At 49.6% G+C, this 23,919-nt stretch overlaps 1 protein-coding gene across 6 annotated transcripts in view; it reads right to left on the minus strand.

The window, feature by feature from the left end:
• Window positions 1–23,919, minus strand: part of DAAM1 (dishevelled associated activator of morphogenesis 1) — an 80,921-nt gene that overhangs the window by 35,068 nt on the left and 21,934 nt on the right. For all 6 annotated transcript variants that reach the window (NM_001322368.2, XM_046941859.1, XM_046941857.1 and 3 more), the window contains 2 exons: window positions 14,770–14,993; window positions 1,649–1,738 (listed from right to left, as the gene is read on the minus strand). In NM_001322368.2, coding sequence (NP_001309297.1) covers window positions 1,649–1,738; window positions 14,770–14,952 — 273 coding nt within the window. In that variant the 5' untranslated portion in view covers window positions 14,953–14,993. The remainder of the gene's footprint in view (window positions 1–1,648; window positions 1,739–14,769; window positions 14,994–23,919) is intronic.

The raw sequence follows: 23,919 nt of genomic DNA on the forward strand, positions 1-23,919 counted from the left end.
GCATAAGCCCTGCAGGTTGCCCAGATGGTTTCTCGAGCAGGGCGGTGCTCTGGAGGATGGCACAGGGCACTTCAGCAGCTCTTTCCTTCACACCCACCAGGGAGCAGTGACTTTCTTCAGCACCCTTTTCAAAAAGCACTGCAGTGCCTGTGTGAGTGCTGGGATGGGGGAACATCAGTCCCATCTAAACCCTACCCAGGAGATTAGATAGCATGTAATCTTCACACACAGTAATAATTACATGGAGCTGCTTGATTTAAGTTCCTATTGTCTCTGATTATCCAGACACACTGGACTGTGGCTACCTCTATCCCAGAGGCAGTGACAAGTGAGCATCTTCTACTCATTTTCTTGTTGATTAGGAACAGTACCTGTAATTTGTTAACATCTCTCCTCCAATTTAAATCTTGGGTATGTCAGGCCTCTGTACAACAATAATACATGGATTTCAGGGATATTTATAAGAGGCTTAAAACTTAATCCTACATGAGCAAGGTAAGCCATCTCTTGGCCTGAAATGAGGCTGGAAAATCCGGTGCCACTGCTAGAGCTGAAGAAAACATGCATTAACAGTGACAAGTTCCATTTTGAGCACAGCCAGGCCACCATGAGCATATCAGAGCCAACTTCTGCAGCTAAGTGGAAACATTATGGGATGCGGTAGCAAATTTGGGAATGATGGGCATTCACCCCCCACTGAGGAGAGAAGATGCTGCAAAGCTGAGCTCCTGGAATCACCTTGTCCTTAGCATGCTTCCATCAGTTTCTGAAATTCAATATTTTTCATAGAATCATAGAATGGCCTGGGTTGGAAAGGATCTTAAAGAACACCTCGCTCCAACCCCCTGCTGTAGGCAGGGCTTCCACCCTCTAAATAAGGCACCAGATCAGGCCCAGGGCCCCATCCAACCTGGCCAGGGATGGGGCACCCACAGCTCTGGTCAGCAATGCCAGGGCCTCACCTCTCTCTAAGTGAAAATTTTCCCCCTAGCATCTTATCTAAATCTCCCCTCTTTTAGTTTAAAACCATTTCCACTTGTCCTGTCACTATTGGTCTATGTCAAAAGTTGGTCTCCCTTCTAATTATAAGCTCCTCTTAAGTACAGGAAAGACTTTTTGCCTCATTTCTCCCCAGTGCAGCAATTCCTGCAGGATCTCTACTTTGGGCAACGCAGGGAAAGAAGTGAATCCCAACACAGTCAGTTGGGAGTTCTGCAGACCCCGGGGCATGGACTGCTTTACAAAAATACAGAGGCAAAAATCTTTGTTACACAGGGGAAAAAATGCTATTGGAGTGCAGGAAGTCCAGACCTTGAGTGACCACAATGCTTGCAGTGGTCAGCCCATCCCCAGCTATGAGACTTGGGGAAATTGCAGGGGAAACCGAGTGCCTTGCAGAGATCCACCTCATACCCAAGAAGGCTCAAGGAGGAAGGGTTCTGCGTTTTGGAGATGTGGGTCTGAGGATCTTGCTGGCCATCTCACTTTCTCAGGACCACCACAGAGAACAGACGGGTTTCTGTGATGCCCCAAAATACTACTCTGCACAAAGAGCACACAGAATTGTTGCTTCTCCTCCCACATGCCCCCCCTCCCTGGGACAGGGAAGGGAAGTGCTCAGCTGTGGTAGCACGCAGACATCTCTTACTTTTTTCTTGCTGCAGTAGATCTGCCACTTCTTCTCTGCCGGCAGGGCAAACATAGCTTCTCTGTGCTTGTCCGTGAGGTCAAGTTCATCCTGACAAGGGGAAAAAACAAGCCACGTGAGTACACAGCGCAGTGATCACACAGACACAACCCCCCAGGCGAGTGATGCAGACCAGTGGCAGTCCCACTGCATCCCCCCCGTGTCCTGCACCTATTGATCTGCCAGGTCAATACGCTAAGTATCATCCTGTGATTGCTGACCTCTCCATGACTCCTGGGTGGCAGCCGGCCGCCGGGAGGAAGGAGCTGTAAAACTCTGCCTGGCCCCTTCCAGACATCACCTAAATTGCTTCCAAGGCAGCAGCGGCTCAGAAAGGACATCAATACACCAAGAGCCCAGTGGTTGCATCTTCACACAGTAGAGCTGAAGCTCCAAGGGACCTGGGTGGATGGTTTTTTTGGCTTTTGGTATGTTTGCTAACAATTTTAAAGAGCACTTTTTCCTAAGAGCTACGCTTCATAAAGAGATACACGCTCTGCATCAGAAGTGCATACGTATTACATAGTGCCTCCTGGAGATAAAGCCATTTACTGCCTAAGATCTTGGTTTATGTGGTTTTATTTTAAAGGGCACATCCATTTTTGACTTTGAGGTCTCAGTTAGCAGCGTGCCCTCCGCTGGGATGCCCGAGTATTATCAAAGCCTCGTCGCTTCCTGCTGCTAGATGTAGGTCAGAGCTTTTATCACAGAACGAACCAAATAAAGCATTCCGGCAGGGCTGCGAGGCTCATTTCTAAAGCCAGCATTGATCCTACAGCCGTGGATGGCTCTGAAAGCCACCCCCATCGATGACAAGCCTATTGCTGGAGGGGTGCTGGCACGGCAGCAGGAGCATTGGAGATGCTGCACAAGGTCACAGGAGAGGCATACTGTGGCCTGCAGCCAACTCATCCCACCCAGTCTGTGGATTTAACTAAGAGGATCCCCATTAAAATTACACACTTAATTCCAGCAACTAGAAAGCAATTGAAAAAAAAAAAAAAGAACCCTTAAATTGTTCCTGCCTGAATAATAACACTTACAAACTAATTGTTTTCTCCATGCTGGTAGACTCTGGTACCCCAACTAAAGGTAAAAGCCCCATTGGGTGAAGGCTGAACAAGAAGCCTAGGGGTAGAATTGATCCCTACATGAGCAAGCCCACAGGCCATGAAGAAATCCAGCTGATTTAATTAAAGCTTATGTTGCATCCAGTATTTGAGGGAGACTTCAGCTATCTTGTAACCCAAACAACATGACATGCCACATCCTGAGCATCTCCGAGAGGAGGGACAGCTGCAGTTTCACCTATATATCCACTGCAGGTAATGATTTCACTTCCCAATAAATTGCTCCTCAAAAGGAAAGGCATGATGGAGCTTTGATGGTTATATATGCATGGAAGAGCTTTGCCTCTGCCTTGACTTTCACTTCCATGTCAACTGACCCTTCAAAACAATGCTCAAGTGGGCATCCCCCCACTGAGCCCAGCTGATGCACGGGGAGCTCTGGAAGCTTGCTTGCAAGATGCCCTTACAAGGGAAACACTTAACAGCAATTCATCCTGTTCAAACACAGCTCTTTGGAGAAGGATGTTAGGGTGGGTGAGAGAAGATGAGGGTTCCATGATGGATATCCACCTCTGTGCTGAGGGTCACCTCAGTGTGACCCAACGCCTCTCTGCCACCTGAACCCCAGGCACAGCCGTGCTGAGGGGCTCAGACAAATATTCATTGAAACGTATAAAATACCCGAGCCCTAAAAATAAGACATGTGCAAACATGAAGATTTATTAACCAAGAGAAAATATAAACTGAGCTAAAGCTTCAGCAGTAGTAAGAAGGAATAAAGCAGAAGAACATTTAAGGTGCTGGTATATGACAATATGCAAACACATCCAAATAAGGTGCAGAAATCCTGCTGAGCCTCACACAGTACATTCCATTGTGCCCAAGCTCTAACAGCAATCTAACAAGTTATCACAGCCCTGCATCCCTCAGAAACACCTACCTAATGATGTCTTGAAGGATGCTCGGGAGAGGTGTTTAAATAAATAATAAGTGGCAAGCAATGAATACAAAACCCCTCATAATCACACAGTGACTAATAACTGTTATTCTGAGCTGTAACAACAACTAAACCATAAAGAATGAGATCTCTGCTGTTAGGATATGCGTGGCAATCCCTGCACCTGCCCCCAGCCTTGCTGGGTTTGAAGCATCACAGTGCTCCCAGATGAGTATCCCAGGACTCCTTGGCCCCAAGCAGGCTGCTCAGAAGCCATCCTTTAGGCTCCAGGTGATCAGCAGAGGAGACAAAGCCCAACCATTTTCCATTTGTTCACAGGCAACCGTACCAACTGTAGGCTGAGAAAATCATTTGCAACTGCACTGCTGAGTTACGACAGAGTCGTTGGGCACAGCCTCAAACTCATCCACACCTTCAATTAATAATCATGAACTCAATAATTAGATGATTCTAACCAGCAATTAATTTCGCAGGCCATTTGCAAGCCACGCACTGCAACTCCAGCATGTGATGTTGGCAGTGGTCGAAGAAGTGTCCATCCCCATCCATCACTTTCACCTCTTCGCCTTTACCAGCTCTGCCCCTTTGCACCTGGCTGTCTCCCACAGCCAGAGCTGCCAACTTTGCTATTTTAAAGATTCATTTGGAATCGGGTCAAAGGCACGTGAAATAACAGCCTCCTTTTGCTACTAAGAGGAAGTCTCTGCCCAGAGTGTTTTTAGTGGAAAGAGATAGGCTGCTTTTAAATATTTATCCCGTACAGTTGAACTCTTAACCTTTAGATCAGGAAACACGTTTCCACATTAAATCTTCATTTGAATATGATTTAAAAAACAACAACAAAAAAAACCTCCTAGGGGAGATGAGACTCTGAGTTTATGCTATTTCTGGGATGTAAAATACAACCATGCTGCTTGCCTTGCTGATGGCTCATGGCCCCCTCTTGCACCAAGCAAACCTCCTCTTCTCTCTGTGCACAACATGAGTGTGTAGCAAAAGTAGTTCCACACCGTTCTCCTAAAGCTTCCTTAGGTACATATGGACCAAACTGGAGTTTACATCCCTCCCTCCACCTGTCCCTTGGGGGCTGCACAGTGCTGCTAAGGGGAGAGGTGCCCACGGTCCTGACATTGCCAAGCCAGCAACTGGGCAGTATGGGGAACCCAGGCAGTAAGGATGCATCTGTGGATGGAAGTATCAGGGCTGAGGAGTAACTACCAAAGAAGAGTCCTGCTGAGTGGTGCAGAGACAGGAGAAGCTGTGAAGTTTCAAGCTGTCTGTGGTGGAAACGGGTCCATCTATTCCAATGCCCTGCTCAAGCAGGGACACTGAGCTGTTGCTGAAGTACCACATCCATATGGCTTTTGACAGTCTCCAAGGCGGGAGACTCCACAGCCTCTCTGGTTTGCAATCAGTGCAGGCTCTGAGCGTGGCTTAAATGCAAACCCAGACCAGAGCAAAGGAAGGCACTGCTGCTGAAATAACTAGCTAACCCTCCAAGCGGACAGGGCATCAAAGTGCAGCCCCGGGCTGTTGCAGACACTTGTGCCATGCTGGAAATTTTAATGAGCATCTTCCAAGGGCTGAGAGCCACTGGTTTTCACTGGGGAAGAAGCAGGATGTGAGGAGGTGGCTGGGGCTGCCAGCTCCATGACACGAGGTCAGCAGAGGGAGGGGGCAGCAGGGCGGAATGGCTTTAGGTCACATTGGAACACAGGAGATATATATACAGAGTGGCTTGAATGCTAAGGCTAGGCAGGACAGCCCAGGCGTAAAATTGCAGAGCTGGAGACTGAAGCACCCACGTTCCTCCCCTTTGCTATTCTGTACTTCATGGGGTGGCAGAGATGGGACACAATGCTGTGTGCACCATCTGCTACGTCAAAGAGGACCATGCAACCACCACTGGGCTTTCCTTTATAGCCCATAAACTCCACATCCAAACAAAACAAAACAAAACAAAACAAAACCTCTGCAAAAAGTAGGGAGGAAAGATTAAATAACAGATAATTAAATAACCAGAGAGGGTTATTTTATTGCCACTCCCGGAATATTTTCAGAGGTGGTAGGAAACACGATGAAAAATTTATTATCAGTCTAATGTACCTTTCAGGCTGATTAATTGTGTAACTGCAACACATGGAGGAGATGGGGAGAAGGGAGGTTATTCGGTGTCAGAGCTGAAATAAAAATTCATGAAAAGGATGCTGGTTTGTTTGGGGTTGATACATACAAGTGTGCATACATACATATATATATATATATATATATATGCATACATATATATGCATATATAGGAGGAAGATTTTCACTCAGAGGGTGGTGATGCACTGAACAGGTTGCCCAAGGAGGCTGTGGATGCCCCATCCCTGCAGGCATTCAAGGCCAGGCTGGATGTGGCTCTGGGCAGCCTGGGCTGCTGGTTGGCGACCCTACACATAGCAGGGGGTTGGAACTGGATGAGCACTGTGGTCCTTTGCAACCCAGGCTATTCCATGATTCTATGATTCCATGATATAGAAGGACATCCTAGACCAATAAAAGAACAGCATAACAAGTGAATGAACTCCTGATGGACGGGCACACAGAGTTTGGAAGCTTCTGTGCAAGGCTGCAAGGACACCAGTGGGACTACAGCGCACAGCCAAGATCTCTATCCTCAAACATATACACAGAGATCCAAGATTGCCTAAAGAATAACAATAGCAACAGAAACCAAGAGAAAAAAGAAACAAGTGGAACTTGTGGTGCTAACTGGTACAGCACGGGAAATAAAAAAAAAAACAAAAAATTGCCTGCTGAAGTCTGCATCGGCTTCCTTTCTCAGGGGTCATATCGCTTTTTCACCCTCTTCCAGGCATTCTTCTCCGAGTTCATCAATGTGATTTATCCCAGAATGTTGCAGTGTCAAGGGAAACAGCAATCAGCATTTTTCCTCCCATACCTCATCTAATCTTCTTCCTCCGAACCGACGCGCTGCCTCGCTGGGAGGCTGCTGCACTCGCTGCTGCTCCTGGCTGCGATTTACAATGGCACGCAGCAAATTTTCTTTCTCAGTTGCCCTCTTCAAGAAACAGCTGTATTAATCAGCGGCCGCTACAGCTGTATGCAAACAAAACGTCACCTTCAAACACCGTCTGAAGGTAATGCATCCTGCTGTGCCGCCCCTCCGTCTCTCAAACGCTTATTTAAGCGATTACAACCCTCAGCGTAGGCAGATTTAGCTTAGCTTTTTATTTAAAACAGGGAGGTCTTTCGTTTTTAGGACAAGTAATAAAAATACCTCCTCTCTAGTGCACATTTTTCCAGCCACAGTGCTCCGAGGACTCCAACCAGCCCCCAGACAGGCTGACCCCAGCCACTGTTATCATACACAGTTTCAATTTACTCACAGCAACTGGCACCTGGAAATATGGACCATGACCAAAAGCCAACTGTTTATGTTTATTAATGAACAAGCAGAAGGGATAGAAGATTCATATTCATTTTGCCTTTATCGTTTAATGAATGCTTTGAAGAAAGGAAATTGCCTGCAGCAAGGCAACGAGCAGCAACAAGGCCTCCTCCCACGTTTAATTTGGAGACCTAGATTAGAAAGGAGAGACCCCAATCCAGCCTGCTTTGCAGCTTTCAGTTACTGACCTGAACGCATTGGACAGACATAAACAAAATATATATTCCTCTCCTCTCCTGCAGGAGAGATTATGGCCATCAATATCTGATTCAGCCCTTCAATGAACTACTGCAGCTGCTTTGTGTTCCATCAGTTCAGACTCCTAACTGAGGCAGACTGCTTTAATGTTATTTCATCTAATTAACTGCTTCAACAGTCTATAAGTTTAGATTTTAAAGGCGTTCACATTCCAACACTGATGCATTTTAAAGAAGTATCAGTGGTGGTTTCTCCATCATTCTGTAGTCATGTGAAAACACACATATGCATATTTTTAATTTACTGAGCTCAGCCTTCCATGACCTTTTCACCGACATCATCTGGAAAGCCTTTCTCCCATTTTAATTAAACACTTCTGCAGCCTGAATTATTGTGCAGGGCACCCTAAAGCAAGGACTGCATGGATCTAAGCAGTCTTACCCAGACGGGCACTCTCAAACCGAAAGCCCTGCAGCTGGATGGCCAGAGAGCTTCTTCCACACAATTGGACCTAAGCCCTGAAAGCAACAAAATAAGATGCATTGGCCCATTATTTGTTACTGAGATTGCTAAAATGGATTAAATTGATGGGTCAACCAGCCCATGCCCAAAACGGATGCTCACTTACCACAGAATCACAGAACTCTTAAGAGTTGGAAGGGACCTTTAAAGGCCATCTTGTCCAACTCCTCTGCAATAAGCAGACACATCTGCAGGGTGTCAGATCAGGCTGCTCAGAGCACCACGCATGGTTTATCTGGGGCTGAACTACTCCAGGACTCCCTCAGCCCAAGGAAGGGCATCAAAATGGGGTTGTAAGGGAATTAACAGCCACAGAGCCCCACACTTCCTCGGTCCTGAAAGCTCACCAAGATTTACTGCTATGCACGCAGGGCCTGAAGGGTGCAGCTGAGGAAAGCAGGACTCAGCCACAGCCAGATGCTGACAGGCACTGTAAGGTGGAAAAAGGCTCCTTGCATATCTGTGTCTTAGAGATCACATAAACAAACAAACAAATGAACAAATACACACAAATACATACACATCTGCACAAAGTGGATCCCACCAGCAGTCCGGCCCAGGTCACCTGGCCTGCACAGTGGCTGCCCCTAGATCTCAGACTCTACAATTGCTGGTACAGGGATATGCAAGTTCCTTCCTGCCACTGTGCCTCTGGGCTCATGCCAACAGACCCGGCCCCGTCTTATTTGGGATCCCCCTCCCACCATTGTTCCCCTAAGCTTCTCTGCAGCTATGTGGATAAGCTTTAAAACACAACCTAACAACAAACCGACTCATTTTTCTCTCGCTTAACCAATACCTTTTGTAAGTTAAGCTCCAAGCCAAGCCTGGGATGCTTCATAGGAAAGAAATGTTATCACTCCACTCCATGCTGCTGATGTGCTATTTGCCTTCCCTGCAAAGATTTGCTTGCAAGGAACCAAATGGGAAGATGGCTGCTAAAACTACTTGGTTTTAGGTGTTTTTAGGGAAGCTAAACCCCTCAAATACAGGTATTGTTTCACATTTTGGGAAGCCTCAAAGGCACAGTCTGACCTTGGCCATGGCTGTGCACCAGGGAAGGAAGAGATCCTGCTTTCAGCAGATACCACAGCAGCACTGACAGCTTTCCTGCTACTTCCCACTGAGGTTGGCAACAAAGTAAAATTCACACAGAGTTCAACCCTGCCTTTGTCTCTTGCAACACCACAGCCTGAGCAGGGGGGGAGCAAAACAGGGCTGGAGCAGATGCCTGCCCAACTAGGCCCGTACCTCTGTGGTGACTCCTATGGGGCGCTGGTGCAAGCCGAAACCCAAATGCATCAGTAAACATCACTGAAGCATCACCAAACGAGCTACACAGGCATCTCCCAGCAATGTGGCCTTCTCTTTTATGAAGTGCAAAGAGGAAAGCACTTAGCAGGTAGAACATGTAATTTTTCCACTTCGGCTGTACTTCTCATTGAGACAAAGGGCTTTTCTTACTCGCACTATGGGCTCACGTCGTGCTGTAACACAGCTCCTTCCTAACGTTACTGCTGGGAACAGCGAGCCCTTCAGAGCCAGGTGAGCCCCCACGCTGGTTTGCAGCTGTAACAGACTTTGCAGTTACGTGGATGCTTCAGTCAGAACACAGCAGTCCTTGGTGGATTACTTTATTCAAGTGTATAAGGCACACGTGGGCAGAAAATCCTTATTTCCTCCGTGAGGAGGTGTGCAGTGCCTGTAGCAGACGCTCACCTGCCAAAACACAGACTGAAGGCACTGTGCCCAAAGGCATCAGGCCATGAGGCACCAAGAGCCAGCGGGTGTCCTGAGGAGGCCTCGCGGCCCGGCCTGCTCTGCCACAGTACTGGGAGATGGAAGATGCAACGGAAGATGGCTTCAGCACTGTGGAGCAGCTCTCAAGATCCTGAGAGCAAAAAGGCAGTGGAAAAGGACAGCTGACCTGCGAGCATGAAATGCAAAGCCCTGCTTTGCAGTTGATCCCTCAGCTGTTCCTTAAAAGCCGTGTTGTTTTGCAAGGCCAAAAACCTCATGCATTCTCCTTACTGGATTAGAAACTGGGGGAAAAGCACATTACTGAAGTTCCTGAGTAAAACCGAGTGATGAATTCACAGAATCACAGGGGCTGGAAGGGACCTCTGGGGATCATCCAGTCCAGCTCCTGCTCATGCAGCTCCCTACAGTAGGTTGCACAGGAAAGGTTCAGGTGGGCTTTGAACATCTCCAGAGAAGGAGACCCCACAACCTCTCTGGGTAACCTATTCCAGTGCCCTGTCACTAACACATTAAAGTTTTTCCTCATCTTCCAGTTTGTGCCCTTGTCCTCTTGCTGGGCACCACAGAAAAGGGCCTGGCTCCATCCACTTGACTCCCACCCTTAAGACATTTATAAACAGCAATGAGATCCTCTCTCAGTCTCCTCTCCTCCAGGCTGAACAGCCCCAGGTCTCTCAGCCTTTCCTCAGAAGGGAGATGCTCCAGGCCCCTATTCATCTCTGTAGCTCTTCACTATAAAGGAGGAAAAGTACAACCCTTGTGAAAGCATTTTACCTCCACGCTATTTCTACACAAGATGTATTTATAGGCTCATACAGGCAGCATTTCTCAAGCTGTGCCAGAGCCCAGCTTCAATACAAAGAGAACATACACGTGTTCCGCTGAAAGAAGCAATAAAACTACAACCCAGAACATCTCAGCCAAGCACACAACATCATCAGCCACAGACAAATCCCTCATCTTGAAGCATTTTCAAAGGCAATGCACAGTTAATCTCTGTGCCCAGGGATGCTGCTGCACCCAAAGAGCAGCTCTGTCACCTCTGATGAAACGCATCAGTTGCTACAAGTACAGCAGAATGCAAATGCTGTAAAAATACTGTACACTAAGCAACTTTTGCTTTGTTCCTCAGTCTCACAAGTTTCCAACACTTCACAAAATGGTAGAGAGCGATGTAGTGGACCCCCACATCTCTATGTGCATCACAGCACATTGACCCTCCAGAGATCCCTGTGATGGAAGTCACAAATACCCTACAGCATCAAAGACACGATGTGTCCCAGGGGCTGGGATCACTGCACAGCCACTCACCTCCTGAAGTCATAGCCACCAGTCTCTGACACCTGCTGGCTGCTGGAAGTGGGGAGGAGGGACCCGGGGAAGGATATGTGCTCTGGTTTTATAGGCTATGTCTGAAAACAGGGCAGCTGTGCATCACAGATGGGATGCAGGGCTAGATGGAGGCTGCACAATGAATTTGTGCAATTGCTGATCAGTCACTGGAATTTCCTAATAGCCCAGGTGTTTGGGAGGACAAGTCTCCAGGGATAGCCAAAGCAGCATCCTCTATGAGCCCCTCCCTCCACCCACAGAGATGCCAGGTGGGAGAGAGGCATAAGACCTGCAAGGTGGTGCCTTGTGCTCCAGCGGCAAGCAAAACTTTGGTCTGAGGAGCCACCAGAGCACTGCCAGGATGATGACACCACTGCAAGCTGCCCTGCCAGCCTATGGGACAGGGAGATGAGACACAGCAATGGGTAATTCAACATCGAAACACAAAGCAGCTGCCTTGTCCAACAAGAGCGATGGAAAGCGCATGTACAAGGGTGCCCTGCTCTTCCCACCCCCTTAATCCCGTCCAAACACACCCTGGGGGTCCTGGGCCCTGCTGGGGACTGCCCACACTCGTGCTGACCTTCCCTGCCCGAGTTGTTCAGCCCTCCACCCAGCCATGAAGCGCACATCCCGCAGGGCCGAAGCACATCACCACACACAGCGCTTCATTAAAAGCCTCAGAGTGACAAGGAGTGTTAAGCAGATATAAAGGACATCAGTCATTTACCCATCTGGTGGAAAGTCTAGTTGCTGGCAGAAAATAGACAAGATTGTTATGGCAAGATCCACCATATGGCACCATTATGCAGAGCTTTGCAAGTGCTTTCTCTGAGCATGCAAGCAAGATTTTAGCCTTTGAAGAAACGCCGTATTGTCAGCCTAGATACACAGGAGCCTTTTGAAAGAAGCTGTGGCAGATGGCTCAGCTTTGTTCCCTGTGTTCGAAGGCAGCTCGTCAGGAGGTGGACGTCCCCCCCCAGGGGCACAAGGGACGGGCAGCCCCAGCACTGCCTCCCAGGGCCGGTCACTCTGAGGATGCATGCATGCCACCACATGCCATGGCATGCTGAACATCCTGATGGAGGACCAGGGGTTGCTGGAGGTGTAGAAATAGCCTAAATCCAACGGGTGCTGCCGCAGGTACCACACTCTGCAAGCCCTGCCCAACCCTGGTGGGACGCAGTGGTGGCAATGAAAGAAGAGCAGCACAAAACCATCAAGTCTCATTCCAGCAAAGAGAGCTGCAAAACAATAAATTTTGCTGGAATACTCTGCTTTTGTCAGTGACTCCATACCAGCACCTGCTCCTCCCTGGGTGGCTGAGCCTGGCCGGAGCCCCAGCAGGACATAGGACAAAAGGAAGCCTTTCAAATGAGGCCGGCGCCCGCTTGAGCGACATCCCAACAATACCCCCACGAAAGCCCATTCAACTCTGGGGAGGGGGAAGGAAGGGAAAGGGGAAAAGTTGCTCCGGGAGGAAACAGTAATCATTCACTGACCACAGCAACAGCATTTCCATGTGCTCGGAGCCAGAGAAAAGCCACCGCCTGCTCCTGTTGCTGGCTGGGATGGGATGCATCGTACCCATGGCCCAGGCTGCAAATGGGGCACGTTCCCTGCTGGAAAAGCACCTGCACAGCCACAGCATGAAAACAAAACTATTTTGCAGCAGTTAAAATTCAGTGTCTACATACCGGGCAGGCCATAAAACACATGGCAGGAAAGCAAAATAGGCTTCTAGCTAACCTTGGGATACAAGTGCTGGCTTAAACACCCCTCAGCAGCACAAGCCCTCATGTTTTGCTGCTGGCCCAGCACAATCACAGTTTCTCTCTGAAGGTTGTTGGACTCAGATGAGCAGACACACTTAAAAACACCCAGAGTCTTAAGGATTTGGGGCAGGACTGCTCCAAAAAGAAAGGTTTTGCCCTTTGATGCTCAAAGCAGCTCAGGGTCTGCAGAGCGGGGACCTTGTGCATTATTTGTCTTTGTGGGAGGACTGTCCCCACAGGTGACCAAATCCAGGACCAAAATCCTCCCCGTGTGCCACTCCAAGCCTGAGCTAAAGGAAACAAGTGGTGCAGAAAAGTCGCTATGAAGCCGCAAGTGAAGAGTTGGCAGAGCACCAACCTGAGCTGGCAAAGCCTCCAGGTCCCCTCCAGCCCCTCTCACTTCTTTCAACTCAATGACCAACAACACCGAGCCCTTTGGAGGCAGCCCTGGTCCCGCAGAGTGGGCACATGCTGCCCTGCAGCAGACACTCAAGTGTGACCCGGCAGCATTGGGGCCACGGTGCTGAGCAGCAACATGGGGCTCGGCAGGCGTAAAGCTCGGCCCAGAGCCTCTGAGCACTTTCTCTGTCTCTCTTCCAAATGTTACACAGTGGGTTTATACAGAAACAGTGGGATAGTTTCCAAACCATTTAGCTAATGCTGAAATTTAATACCCAGCACCAACAGGTTATGGAGAATAAGGAGCTAGTTGTAACCGGGGCTGGGGGGGGGGGGGGGGGGGGGGGGCTGCGTCTTCACTCCTCAAAATGCCTTTTGGGTGAATCTGTCCTCATGCACCCACGGGGATCAGATCAGCCCTCCTTTCCTTTCCGGCTCAGGTAAATCACATTTCTGGGGACAAACTTAGGGGCTGCAGCTGCTTGCATAGGAGCACAGCAGGGACACGCTTCTTGCCCTCCCCACATGGCTCCAGGCCTCAAGGGAGCCAGCATGGCTCCTGCTGACCCCACTCCCGGTGCAGCAGCTGCCTCCCAGCTTTCTTCTCAGCAGCAGCTGGGGAAAAAAAGCAAAACCTTGGCAGCACGGAGCAAGGGAAACACCAGAGCATGCCTGGGTCCGGCTGGTCCCCAGCAGCTCCTGCCTTGCTGCACGTGCAGCAATCTCCACAGTGCATCCTGTGCTGGAAGCATTCACTCAAATCTGGGGGAGATGCTTTGAAAATCACCTGGCTGCTGAATGTGCTGTGGCTGCAGGGATGTCCTGTCTCCATCATGGTATACTGTGCATCCCAGCCCACTCAGTCCTATTGCTCATGGAGAAAGTCCTCTGGGATAAACCTGCTCTGGAGTGGCCTGGATCACCAAACCCGTGCTGCCAGTGACTGATGGGATGTCCTTATCATGAGGTGTGACCAGCCAGCACCACAGCATGACCTTCTAGCTCCTGCTGTACAACAAAACTCCACAAAAAAATTCCATTTCAGTGCCGAACCAACTCAAAGTGGAGCATTTCTGGTCCATCCAAAAAGCCATAGAGAAACATGAGAGGAAATTAAAGTTTCTTTTTGCTGACATTTTTTATTCTTCTGATCCATCTTTTTCAGAGTTTGAGCACTGAGGGACAAAGAAACAGTACCTTGACTCTCTGAACATCAGTTTAGACTGTTACCAAGGAAACCTGCAAAGCAGAGTGCTGGACAAGGAAAACTGCTTTGCAACTACAGGGGATGAGCTGTTATTCCAGCTCCGACACCATTACACAGCCCCAGACTCCAGGCATATGCACAGCAAGATATGGCCCCTGCTGCTACCTGCCCTCAGAAATCAATACTTTCCAACAGGATAGGGAAACCACCTCCAACTGGCGTTACTGCATGGAGGAGCAGAGCTCAAGGTTCAGCACTAAACCACTCGCAAGAGCAGCCCCTGATGCACCCTTCACATCAAAGCCTGCCTGAAAACACAAACCCAAGCACGTCCTCACTGGACAGACTAGAAGGAGTCGGGGGTGGAGGGGGAAGGAAAAGAAAATATAAGAAGTGCTCTACTTACCACCAGTTCGGTGAACATGACATCCAGCTCCTCCACCGGCGGCATGGGCAGCGCGGGCTCCATGGTCTGCAGGGCGAAGCTGCTGTCATTGCGCAGCCGGTATGTGATCTCGGGGTGGTCGCTGCTACGAAAGCAGCAGAAGATGAAGGAGATCCCCCGACCGCTCCTCTTCCTCGGGGCCATGGCCAAAACGCTCCACGTCCCTCCCTGCTGGGCGCTAGATCCTGGGGAGAGAGGACAGAGGAGGCTCTGGCAGCCGCCCCACAGCGCTGCACTCCCATCCTGCAGAGAGGAGGAATCGGAGCCACCCACGCGCTCGGTGCGGAGGAGAAGAAGGGAGACCGTTTACGTGCCAAATATTTCTGCTCAGATTTGACATTTACGGTCCGGGCAACCTTGAGGACAGTGCTAACTCAAAAGATGCCTTTGCTTGCCTTGTGCGGATGCCATCAGAGCAGGAGCACACGCTGGTGACCCCACACTTGCAGCTCCGCAGTGGAACAGGTCCTGACCCCCCTGCCATCACTGCAAACCCCAGCACAAACCCTGCTGACATCCCCACGCCACGTTGCTCCTGCGGGCCCAGCAGCCAGACCAGCCCGGTGACAGCATACGGTGTATTTGGGATGCTGTGGCCAGGAGCAGCTGGATGCACACTGCGTCCCCAGCACATCAATACCTCATACAGATCAAGAAGCCCTGAGCTGCAGAGCGCAGAAATATCCTACATAACCCCACTGCACCCTTAAACGCACTCCTAAACATCCACCAGCAGCCGCCAGTTGGGAGGCTCTCTTTCATGGAAAGTTTTACTTGGTTTTAATTAGATAAACCCTACTTGGAATTCCAGTAAATATTTACAAGACGTGAATTCAGCTGATAAAAATCACACGGTGCCGGTAGCTCAGACTTTCCTATGCAGTGCTTACGTGGGGCTTACTCATGCCGTCAGTTCGTTCGGTTCTGCTGATTTCTCAAGCTCACATCAGGGATGCTCGTGGCAGGAGGGTAAACATGCAGCAGCCAGCATGACAGAAATGCCACTCGGTGCCTGGCCCAATAGATTATGGCAAGGAGCAGCCAAACACTGCACAAACAGCACGACTGTCAAGGATAAGGGTCAGCAACACAAGGGGAGAGCTTGCTAAGAGGAGCGAGGGGTAGCAAAGGAGCGCCCCAATGAGAAAAGTCAACTAGCAGAGAGCAGATTTTTTATAAAGCTTAAGCATTTGAATTCTAAATGCTCACTAATAGAACGTCCACTTGTTCAATCTCTGCAAAACACGACACTGAGATGTTCAGAGAGAGGGCAAGTAGCCACGCACTACCAAGGTTAACGCAGAAGGTTGAAAAGTTGATGACTTGGATTTACCAACAGAGTTAAGAGGGGACTTGGAGAAAAGGTCAACACGTGGACAGAAGTCTGTTTTCCCCGGAGCCAGCCACTGCCATCTGATAAAAATCTGGTGTTTGTATGCCCAAAAAAAACAGCTGCTGGGCACCACAGAGAGCCAGTGGTGGAGGCAGGTTGGTGGCAGGCCTGCAGTGGGACCCTGCACCACCACCCGCTTGCCCTGAGCAGCAAACACCGCCTTCCCAAAGCAGGGACCTTGCAGAAAACTCAGGCTTACTCAGATAGCCTTAGCTGAGGATCTGACCCTTGAAATTCTTTTCAACTGCATACTTTGAGCACGCAGTATAAACATCTGCCGCACCAAGAACCATGGGAAACAGTTACTCAGTCTTCACACAAAATAATCCCAAACTGCGCAACTGCTCTATGCCCAGTCTGGATGGTGCCCCTCTCAGAGAGCCCCAAATCTCATTTCACATTTAGCACCTTGCATTTGGAAAAATGCAGCCACGGGAGGAATTTCAGCTGCTGCTGCTCTCATTAAAGTTCCCAGGCAGCCTCACCGGAGCAAATCCATTAGCAGCCTGCTGGCACCCATTGGGCTTTGGGAGGGTTTGAGACCCAGTGGACAGCTTCCTTCCTAAGGTTAATGGGGAGGGAAACAAAAATACAACACACAGACCTGCTTCCTCCAACACAGAGAAAACAAGCAACACATTGCAGGTTTGGTTTTGCAGGACCATGTTACGCCGGGGAATGAAGGCAGAGGGGAGATGGTTGTGATAGCCAGATTTCACTTGGGGTGATTCCCCAATTCCAAGGCACAGCAGTTCATGCCTTGTGCATAAGCTTGGCTCCAATCCACACACGCTCAGCTGTGCAAAGTTTGACCGCTTGGCCTTCCTACTGAATCAGGGCATGATCCTGCTCCCACAGCCAGCATGCTTCATGGACAGACAACCATGCTACTGGAGCAAACCAGGCTGCTCTCCTCTTCCACAGGGCATCTTTTCAACACCGCATCAACTTTGTCCTTGAAACCTACTGCTACATACAAGCTCTGACTTAGGCTTGCAAAAATGGAGAGAAAGCTTTTATCAGAACAAAACCTGCTCTTCAGAGACACTCCTGTTGGTGACTTAAGAGAAATCTGAACGACAGACCAAAATCACAGGATCACAGAATGGCCTGGGTTGAAAAGGACCACAATGCTCATCCAGTTCCAACCCCCTGCTATGTGCAGGGTCACCAACCAGCAGCCCAGGCTGCCCAGAGCCACATCCAGCCTGGCCTTGAATGCCTGCAGGGATGGGGCATCCACAGCCTCCTTGGGCAACCTGTTCAGTGTGTCTCACCACCCTCTGGGTGAAAAGCTTCCTCCTAAAGGAAGGCAGGCTTTTATTTTGGGATGTAAAGCAGGTAGTCAGGTAGTAAGCAAGACAAGGTATTTTTGAATTGCTTTCAGCTCTGGAGCTATTGAGGTTACTAATTTTCATTTATAAACAATTAAAAAAAGAAACACCTTATAATGCAGACTGAGTGGGCTGTGGGTTATTAGCAACAAAGGCTAAAAATGGTTAGAGTAAGAATATGTTAGCTACCAGGCAAATAGCATTAAACCTTGGGAACACTGATGAATATTCATTAACGTGATGGATAAAAATCAAAACACTGCTTCCTGGCAGGTCATGGGGAGTGCTGCAGACAACACAGACTGCCTTGTCGGAACGCAGACCAGATCCACAGCCTGCTCTTTTCCCTGTGAATTATACAGAAATCAGTTATTCACGGAGGGAAAAACCAACTGCTTGCAATCCAGCGGCTTGCACTAAGGAAAATGAAAGGGAGCGGTTTCATGCAGCGTCACTCATTAAAAGTCCTGCTCCCACCTCCCATCTACACATTGGAGCACTAATTACATCAATAAATTCAAGTCAGATTGTGATCTAATGGTGCCTTCTGGCCTTCACTATCGAGCGGGCCAGAATAAATTAAATTTAATTGCCACTGTATATACTGAGCCAAGGAAGATAGGCTGGGAAGGGTCATGGAGGGAACTTCTCGCCAAACCCCCTAATCCCAAGCCAGGACTGGTGGGGCTGAGTCATTTCCAAAGCTGCTTTGATTTTACAAGAACGGGGGTAGAAATGTGCAGGGGATGAGCTCAGCTGGGACAAACCAGGAGCAGAGAACGTGGCATGGAGACCTACCGTGCGACCTGGCTCTCACACATCGCCTCTGGCCAAGGTCTCCTCTGCTGACTTGTGTCAGGTGGGCCCTCGTGCAGGTTTACAAAAGGTAAACCTTGTTTCTATTGCAAATCCACAAGCGATGGCAATCGCCTTGGCTCATCAAGAGCTCCAAAGGACTTCTACTACAGTAACATGGCAAAGCAGGAGAAACGATGGCCACCACTCTCAGGGATGACTCCCCATCTCTCACATGGACACATTCAGAGTCATCTCAACCAGACCCTTTCCCAGCAATGCAGTATGTGGGAATTAAAGAGCAGTTGTGCTCGTGAGCTCCCAGGGCTGACAGCAGTGCTTGTGTCCCACAGCTGAAGCTGGCTTTCTGCAAGCTCCTGCCCTCCATGGGAACCACCCGATGCATTTCTGCTGCCTGCTCGCTCCGTCACATATCCATGTCTGGTTTTGTTCCCCAAGGGAAGTCAGATGAGGACTGGGAATGATACAGATAGGACCTAATTAATTCCGAGACATTTGCTCTTGGCAAGCTGGACGAGATAAAGGGAATTTGTCTTCTCTGAGCTACAATAACGAACCACTCAAGCAACCAGACAAGGGAATAAAGCCACTGTCCCTATTACAGGCACTGGTGGCAGACAGCACAGTACCTGTGGCTACACCCCCACTTGCTTTTCTGGTGGGAGCTGCAAGCTGGGCGATGTCCCACTGGTCTCTGCCACCAGCACCAGTGCCACCAACCCCTTCTCCAGCCAACTCCACCTACCCAAAGGCCTACCTACCCAGCTCAGGTGCAGTTGCTCCAATTACTGCCAAAGCACGGGCTGGGGGGTTCTGAAGATGGACACGTACTGAAACAAGTAGAAGTGGGGCATCATTGTTCACAGCTGCAAGCTGAGAACTGGAGATGCCCATGAGATCAGCTCATACAAGCTGTGGGGTGGGGAGCAGGAGGCAACACATGGCCCAGGACAAGAGCCAGAGGACAGTGGAGGAGACCAGAAAGTGTTCAGTCTTTCAGCAGGTATTACCAAGGTGAAAACATAATGCGCTGCAAGGGAGCAGCTGCCAAAAGCTAAATTTGAAGCTGCTGCTGGACAGAAGGAGATGTTTTGCTGTGACACAGCAGGCTACACAAGAGATGTTTCAAGCAGAAACTATTTCTTGAAGACAGCTTTTGGCTGTGGGGTTGTAAAGCACTGATTATGATAAGGATCTGATCCATGGAGTCCCTAAGCAACTCAATAAAATGACAACTTCAGAAGCATCTCTCTTTGGTTTGTAGCATCCCTATTAACTGGTCGCCTCTTATTTAGTAAGGGTAGGGGTCTCTGAGCCCCAGGAGGCTGCCCTGGGGTCTGCAACTCTCAGAGGTTCCAACAAGGCTCCCTGCAGGTGGGCTGGGGGGCACTGCACCACCACGGCCGCATCCTGCAGCAACTGGGCAATGATATGGCAATGGCTTCCACCTGCCCTGTGCAGGTTTTCTGCTTCAGCCAGCTGCTTAGGAGCCACATCCCTGAAGGACTAGGAGAGAGCAGGCAAGGCACCTCCTGGAAGCTGGCACTTTATTGTGGTGAGCCATGCCAAAACGCTGCACGAGTGTCCTCCTCCTCCAACCCTTGCTTTGTCCTGTTCCCCCCAGCAGTCACCTTGTCTACTCCTTTACAATGCTACCACCACTGCAGTGGTACAAAGCAACAGAGAGGTGCTTTAATCTCATCACCTTCCCCTCCTGTCCGTGTTGTTCAGCTGGATTTTTGCAGCTTGTTCTAAAAAGCCACAAAGGGCGAAAATGAAGCTTTGGGTAGGAGTTAATCCAAGCGCTCCTCGCAGCCACTCCCTGCTTTGCTGAACAGCCATAAAACCCAGACAAGGGAGGGTGAGGGGAGGCGATGCTCCTTTGGAAATACAGTGCAAACCAAACAGTAAAAAAGAGCAGCAGCCACAGCTGGGATGGGATGCGTTCACATCTCCCCAGCTCCTCGAAGCCCGTGTTTGGGACCTGGCTGATGCGTGCTCCAATAGGGGAGCCACCATAACCAACCAGGGGCTCCACATGGGCTGCAGTGAAAGGACGCGGGGAGAAAAGGGAGCTGAAGTTTGGCTCCACCCCCCTAAAAATAACCACCAACCCAACGTCGCCCAGAGCAGTGCTTAAATGAAATCAGTCATTAGCAGAAAATTGGACCCTGGTGTCGCTTCCGCCTTTGCTTTAAGGAAAGGAGAGCAGCAATTACTGCTTGCATATTCAGCAGCCTCCTTGGCAAGCTGAACTAGGCTGCATGGAGCAACGTGCCTGCAACTGATGCCCCAGTGAGCTGGTTTGGAGCCAGTACTGGTATTGCAGCGCTGCGGTCTGCAGCACTAAAATACCCAGAGAGGGCACAAACGCATGCAAAGGAGCGTGCACGCTCCTCTTCACACCCGCCTCCAAACCCACATGGCAGCTAGGAGCTAAATCATCAAATATGAATATTAGCTTGTTGTTTTCCTGGCTGCTCTCCCATCCCCTCCCCAGACAAGAATACAAGATCCCGAGCAAGCTCTTTCCCAACAGGGAGCTCTATTTCAGCGTGTTTCACAAGGTGAAACTGTTTTTGTGCAAGTGTGGTGACGCTCACTGACCCACTCTGCCAAACCTGACTGATTTCAGCATTTCTGCCATGCCAAGCCCTGGAGTTTCGGTGCGGTGTGGGATGCTCTGACACTTCTCCATCGCTGCAAAGCGGCTTTGCTCGCTGCCAGTGGTCAGGAGGGGCCCCCAGGGTGTCCTCAACCCTGTGCCACTTGTAACAGCACATCCAAGGCAGAAGTTTGGCACCTAGCACGTTGCTCTTGTAGATTAACCCACCCCGCTGCTAAGCAATGCAGCAGCTTTCCTCAGTGTGCTTTCCCATGCACGCAGAGCGTGGTGCCCATCCGATCAGACAGCGCAAGTGTTACGTTTTATTTACTGGGACTCATTCTTTACGCTTCAGAATCAAGCCCTTCCTTGGATGAGCAACTCAAGACACAGGACTGCATCGGTGGGAGCCACCTCTGCTCCCAGCCCAGCGGACCAGAGCCCATCCCCAGGACACAGCCTGGCACTGCCCCAGTGGTTTCTATTAAAAGCAAGCAGGCAGACTCCTTGGCCACAAACTCCCACGCAGACCCCTTTCTCAGACATAAAGCTGTTTCCACGCACAGACCGCATAGGAGAGGAATGTTTATGTTTGGCTGAAATACGTGCGCGTCGGCAGGACCGCAGTTTTGACGTTGGAGGAGGGAGAAAGAAAGAAAGGAAAGCAAAAAACCCAACAACCACAAAACACTCGGCCAAAAAGCCCCGAACCATTTGATGATGGGCTTTTCCCATGAACCCACCTGTGAGATGCAATGGGGCAGAGCCTGGGAGCTCCCCCGCCCCCTGGTGCCACTGCAACACCTCTGGGGGCCGTACCGTATTGCTGCAGTGGGCCAGCTGTGCATCAAGCACATGGGGACGTGGCCTTAACACTATGAGGGAACACCAGCTGCCAGCAGGAGCCTGACTCACTGCAAAGATCACAAGAGCTGTAATTCCCAGCATAAGCAAATCTCAAATTCTTCAGTTTCACAGATTTATATACACATATATATAGCTGCCAAATCCTAAACTACCCCAGATCCTCCTCCCTCTTTCCAGAGATCCTCTTGGACTCCACAAACCTAAAAAAAAAGTGGGGTTTGCATCTCTGAATTTCACTCATGCTGCACAGCCCTGCTGCAGTTGCAAATCCCATCCACCAGCACTGCTGAAACGACAGCGCTCACATAAAATGTGTTCGCTGCTTTCTGTGTTCTTCCCTCTTATTGTGGCATCCATCATAAGATGAGGCATACATCTGGGCCTGCTGTCTTGCGAGAAGATGTTTTTATTCTGCTCCCGGCCAAGTGCGTTTGCAGAAGCATTTTGGAGACTTGATGGTGAAATTCAGATTGCAGCATGAAATATTAAAGCAGTTTTTTCACTAAGCCGGCACACAGTTATGTACAGGGATTTATAATATGCCAAAAAAAGCCTGCTTTATTCTGGCTGTACACAATTTGACGATGCTATTCACAGCAAAGAACAGAAGCTCCCATGCAAGCACTCACCCAGCAACAACACAGCACACGAGTCCCTTCTGCAGTGCATGAGCAAGGAGGAGAGCCCAGCCCAGGGAAGCACAATGCTGCAATCTGTTTTTCTGGAGAAAATCATCCACACGGCACAGTGAGACATGACCTGCCTTAAAACTCTCCATCCTCAGAGCAGCAGCATCTGCTTTGGCAGCCCAGCAGAAATGCAGAGTAGGGGATGGATGTTGGCTCTTGTGGGACCACCTCTGCCCCAGAGGAAAGGTTGGGTGCAAGGAGAAGATGCCTGCTGAGTGCTCACACAGCCCCTCACCCCACCACCGCTGCAGGGATTGATGCTGCTCAATGCACAGATGCATTCGACTGGGGAAGGTGCTGCTGGAGCAAACCTTTGCTTACTTTTGGAGGATTAAAACCAAACCTTGTTGAGACTTTCCCAGCCAACGAGCCAGCAAGCAGTGCAGTAACACCAAAAGTTCACCATTAAAGGGGGAAAATCTAACAGGCAGTGAGCTCAGCACTGATGACACATCCTCTCAGTGGATCATAGATCACCTCTCACTGAAGCTCCATCAGATCAGCTTGGGCAAATGCCAATTATTTCAGGAACAAGGACAACAGACAGGTAACCACAGACAAGACCCAGTTTGGGAACCTAAATAAATATATATATATATATTCCCTAATACTCACTAGGGTGCTAAGTGACCCAGTTCTACAAAGCACACACATGCCTTTTTCCAGCAGATGGGAAGATCCGTGGTCCTTCTTCTGCAAAAGCAAACACTAAAACACATGGGTTGGTGGTGGGAGGAAGAAATATTTCTCCCACTACAACTCCACGGGGCATTCTGGGGCAAGAGGAAGCCCTCACCTCCTCCTCTTCTTCCTCCATCTCAGCTCCACTCTCAGCACCCAGTGCTGCCACAAGCTGACATCCAGTCCTGCTCCATTTCCACCCCTGGTTTTGTCCAAATTGGGAAGAAAAACACAAACTAAGCTAAAAAAAACCACCACCACAAGGCTGGTAACACGGAGACATGAAGCCCACCTCAGCGTACCATGGTTTCAGAAGCCTCTCAACACAGCAGGGCTGCCTTCCAGCCAGCCAAAGCGTTGTCTGCCACAAGGAAAGCTCCTATCTCAGTATTGCTCTGTTTACCCCAAAGGATGTGGATTTAAGTCGCTGCATTTCTGAGATCACTGCAGGCTCCAAGCACTTACTTTGATGATGCAAAGCTTTTGTCAATAGAAGCTCAGCAGCCTGGCAAGTGGGGAGAGAGGGGAGCTGCATTTCCCACTGTTGGAGGGTATTTGTTTGCCAATTAGCCTTTTCCTGGAGAACAACAGTTCAATAAAAGCTTTGCTTTATTTCAATTTCTTCCCTCACTCCCCTCCACCTCCTGCTTCTCCAAAGAGTATCTGGACCCTGACTTTGATTTATCATATGCAAAGCCTCACTGCTGAACGTTCCATTTCACTGCT

The sequence above is a fragment of the Gallus gallus genome, chromosome 5 (genome assembly GCF_016699485.2).
Source record: "Gallus gallus isolate bGalGal1 chromosome 5, bGalGal1.mat.broiler.GRCg7b, whole genome shotgun sequence".
Lineage (NCBI taxonomy): Eukaryota > Metazoa > Chordata > Aves > Galliformes > Phasianidae > Gallus > Gallus gallus.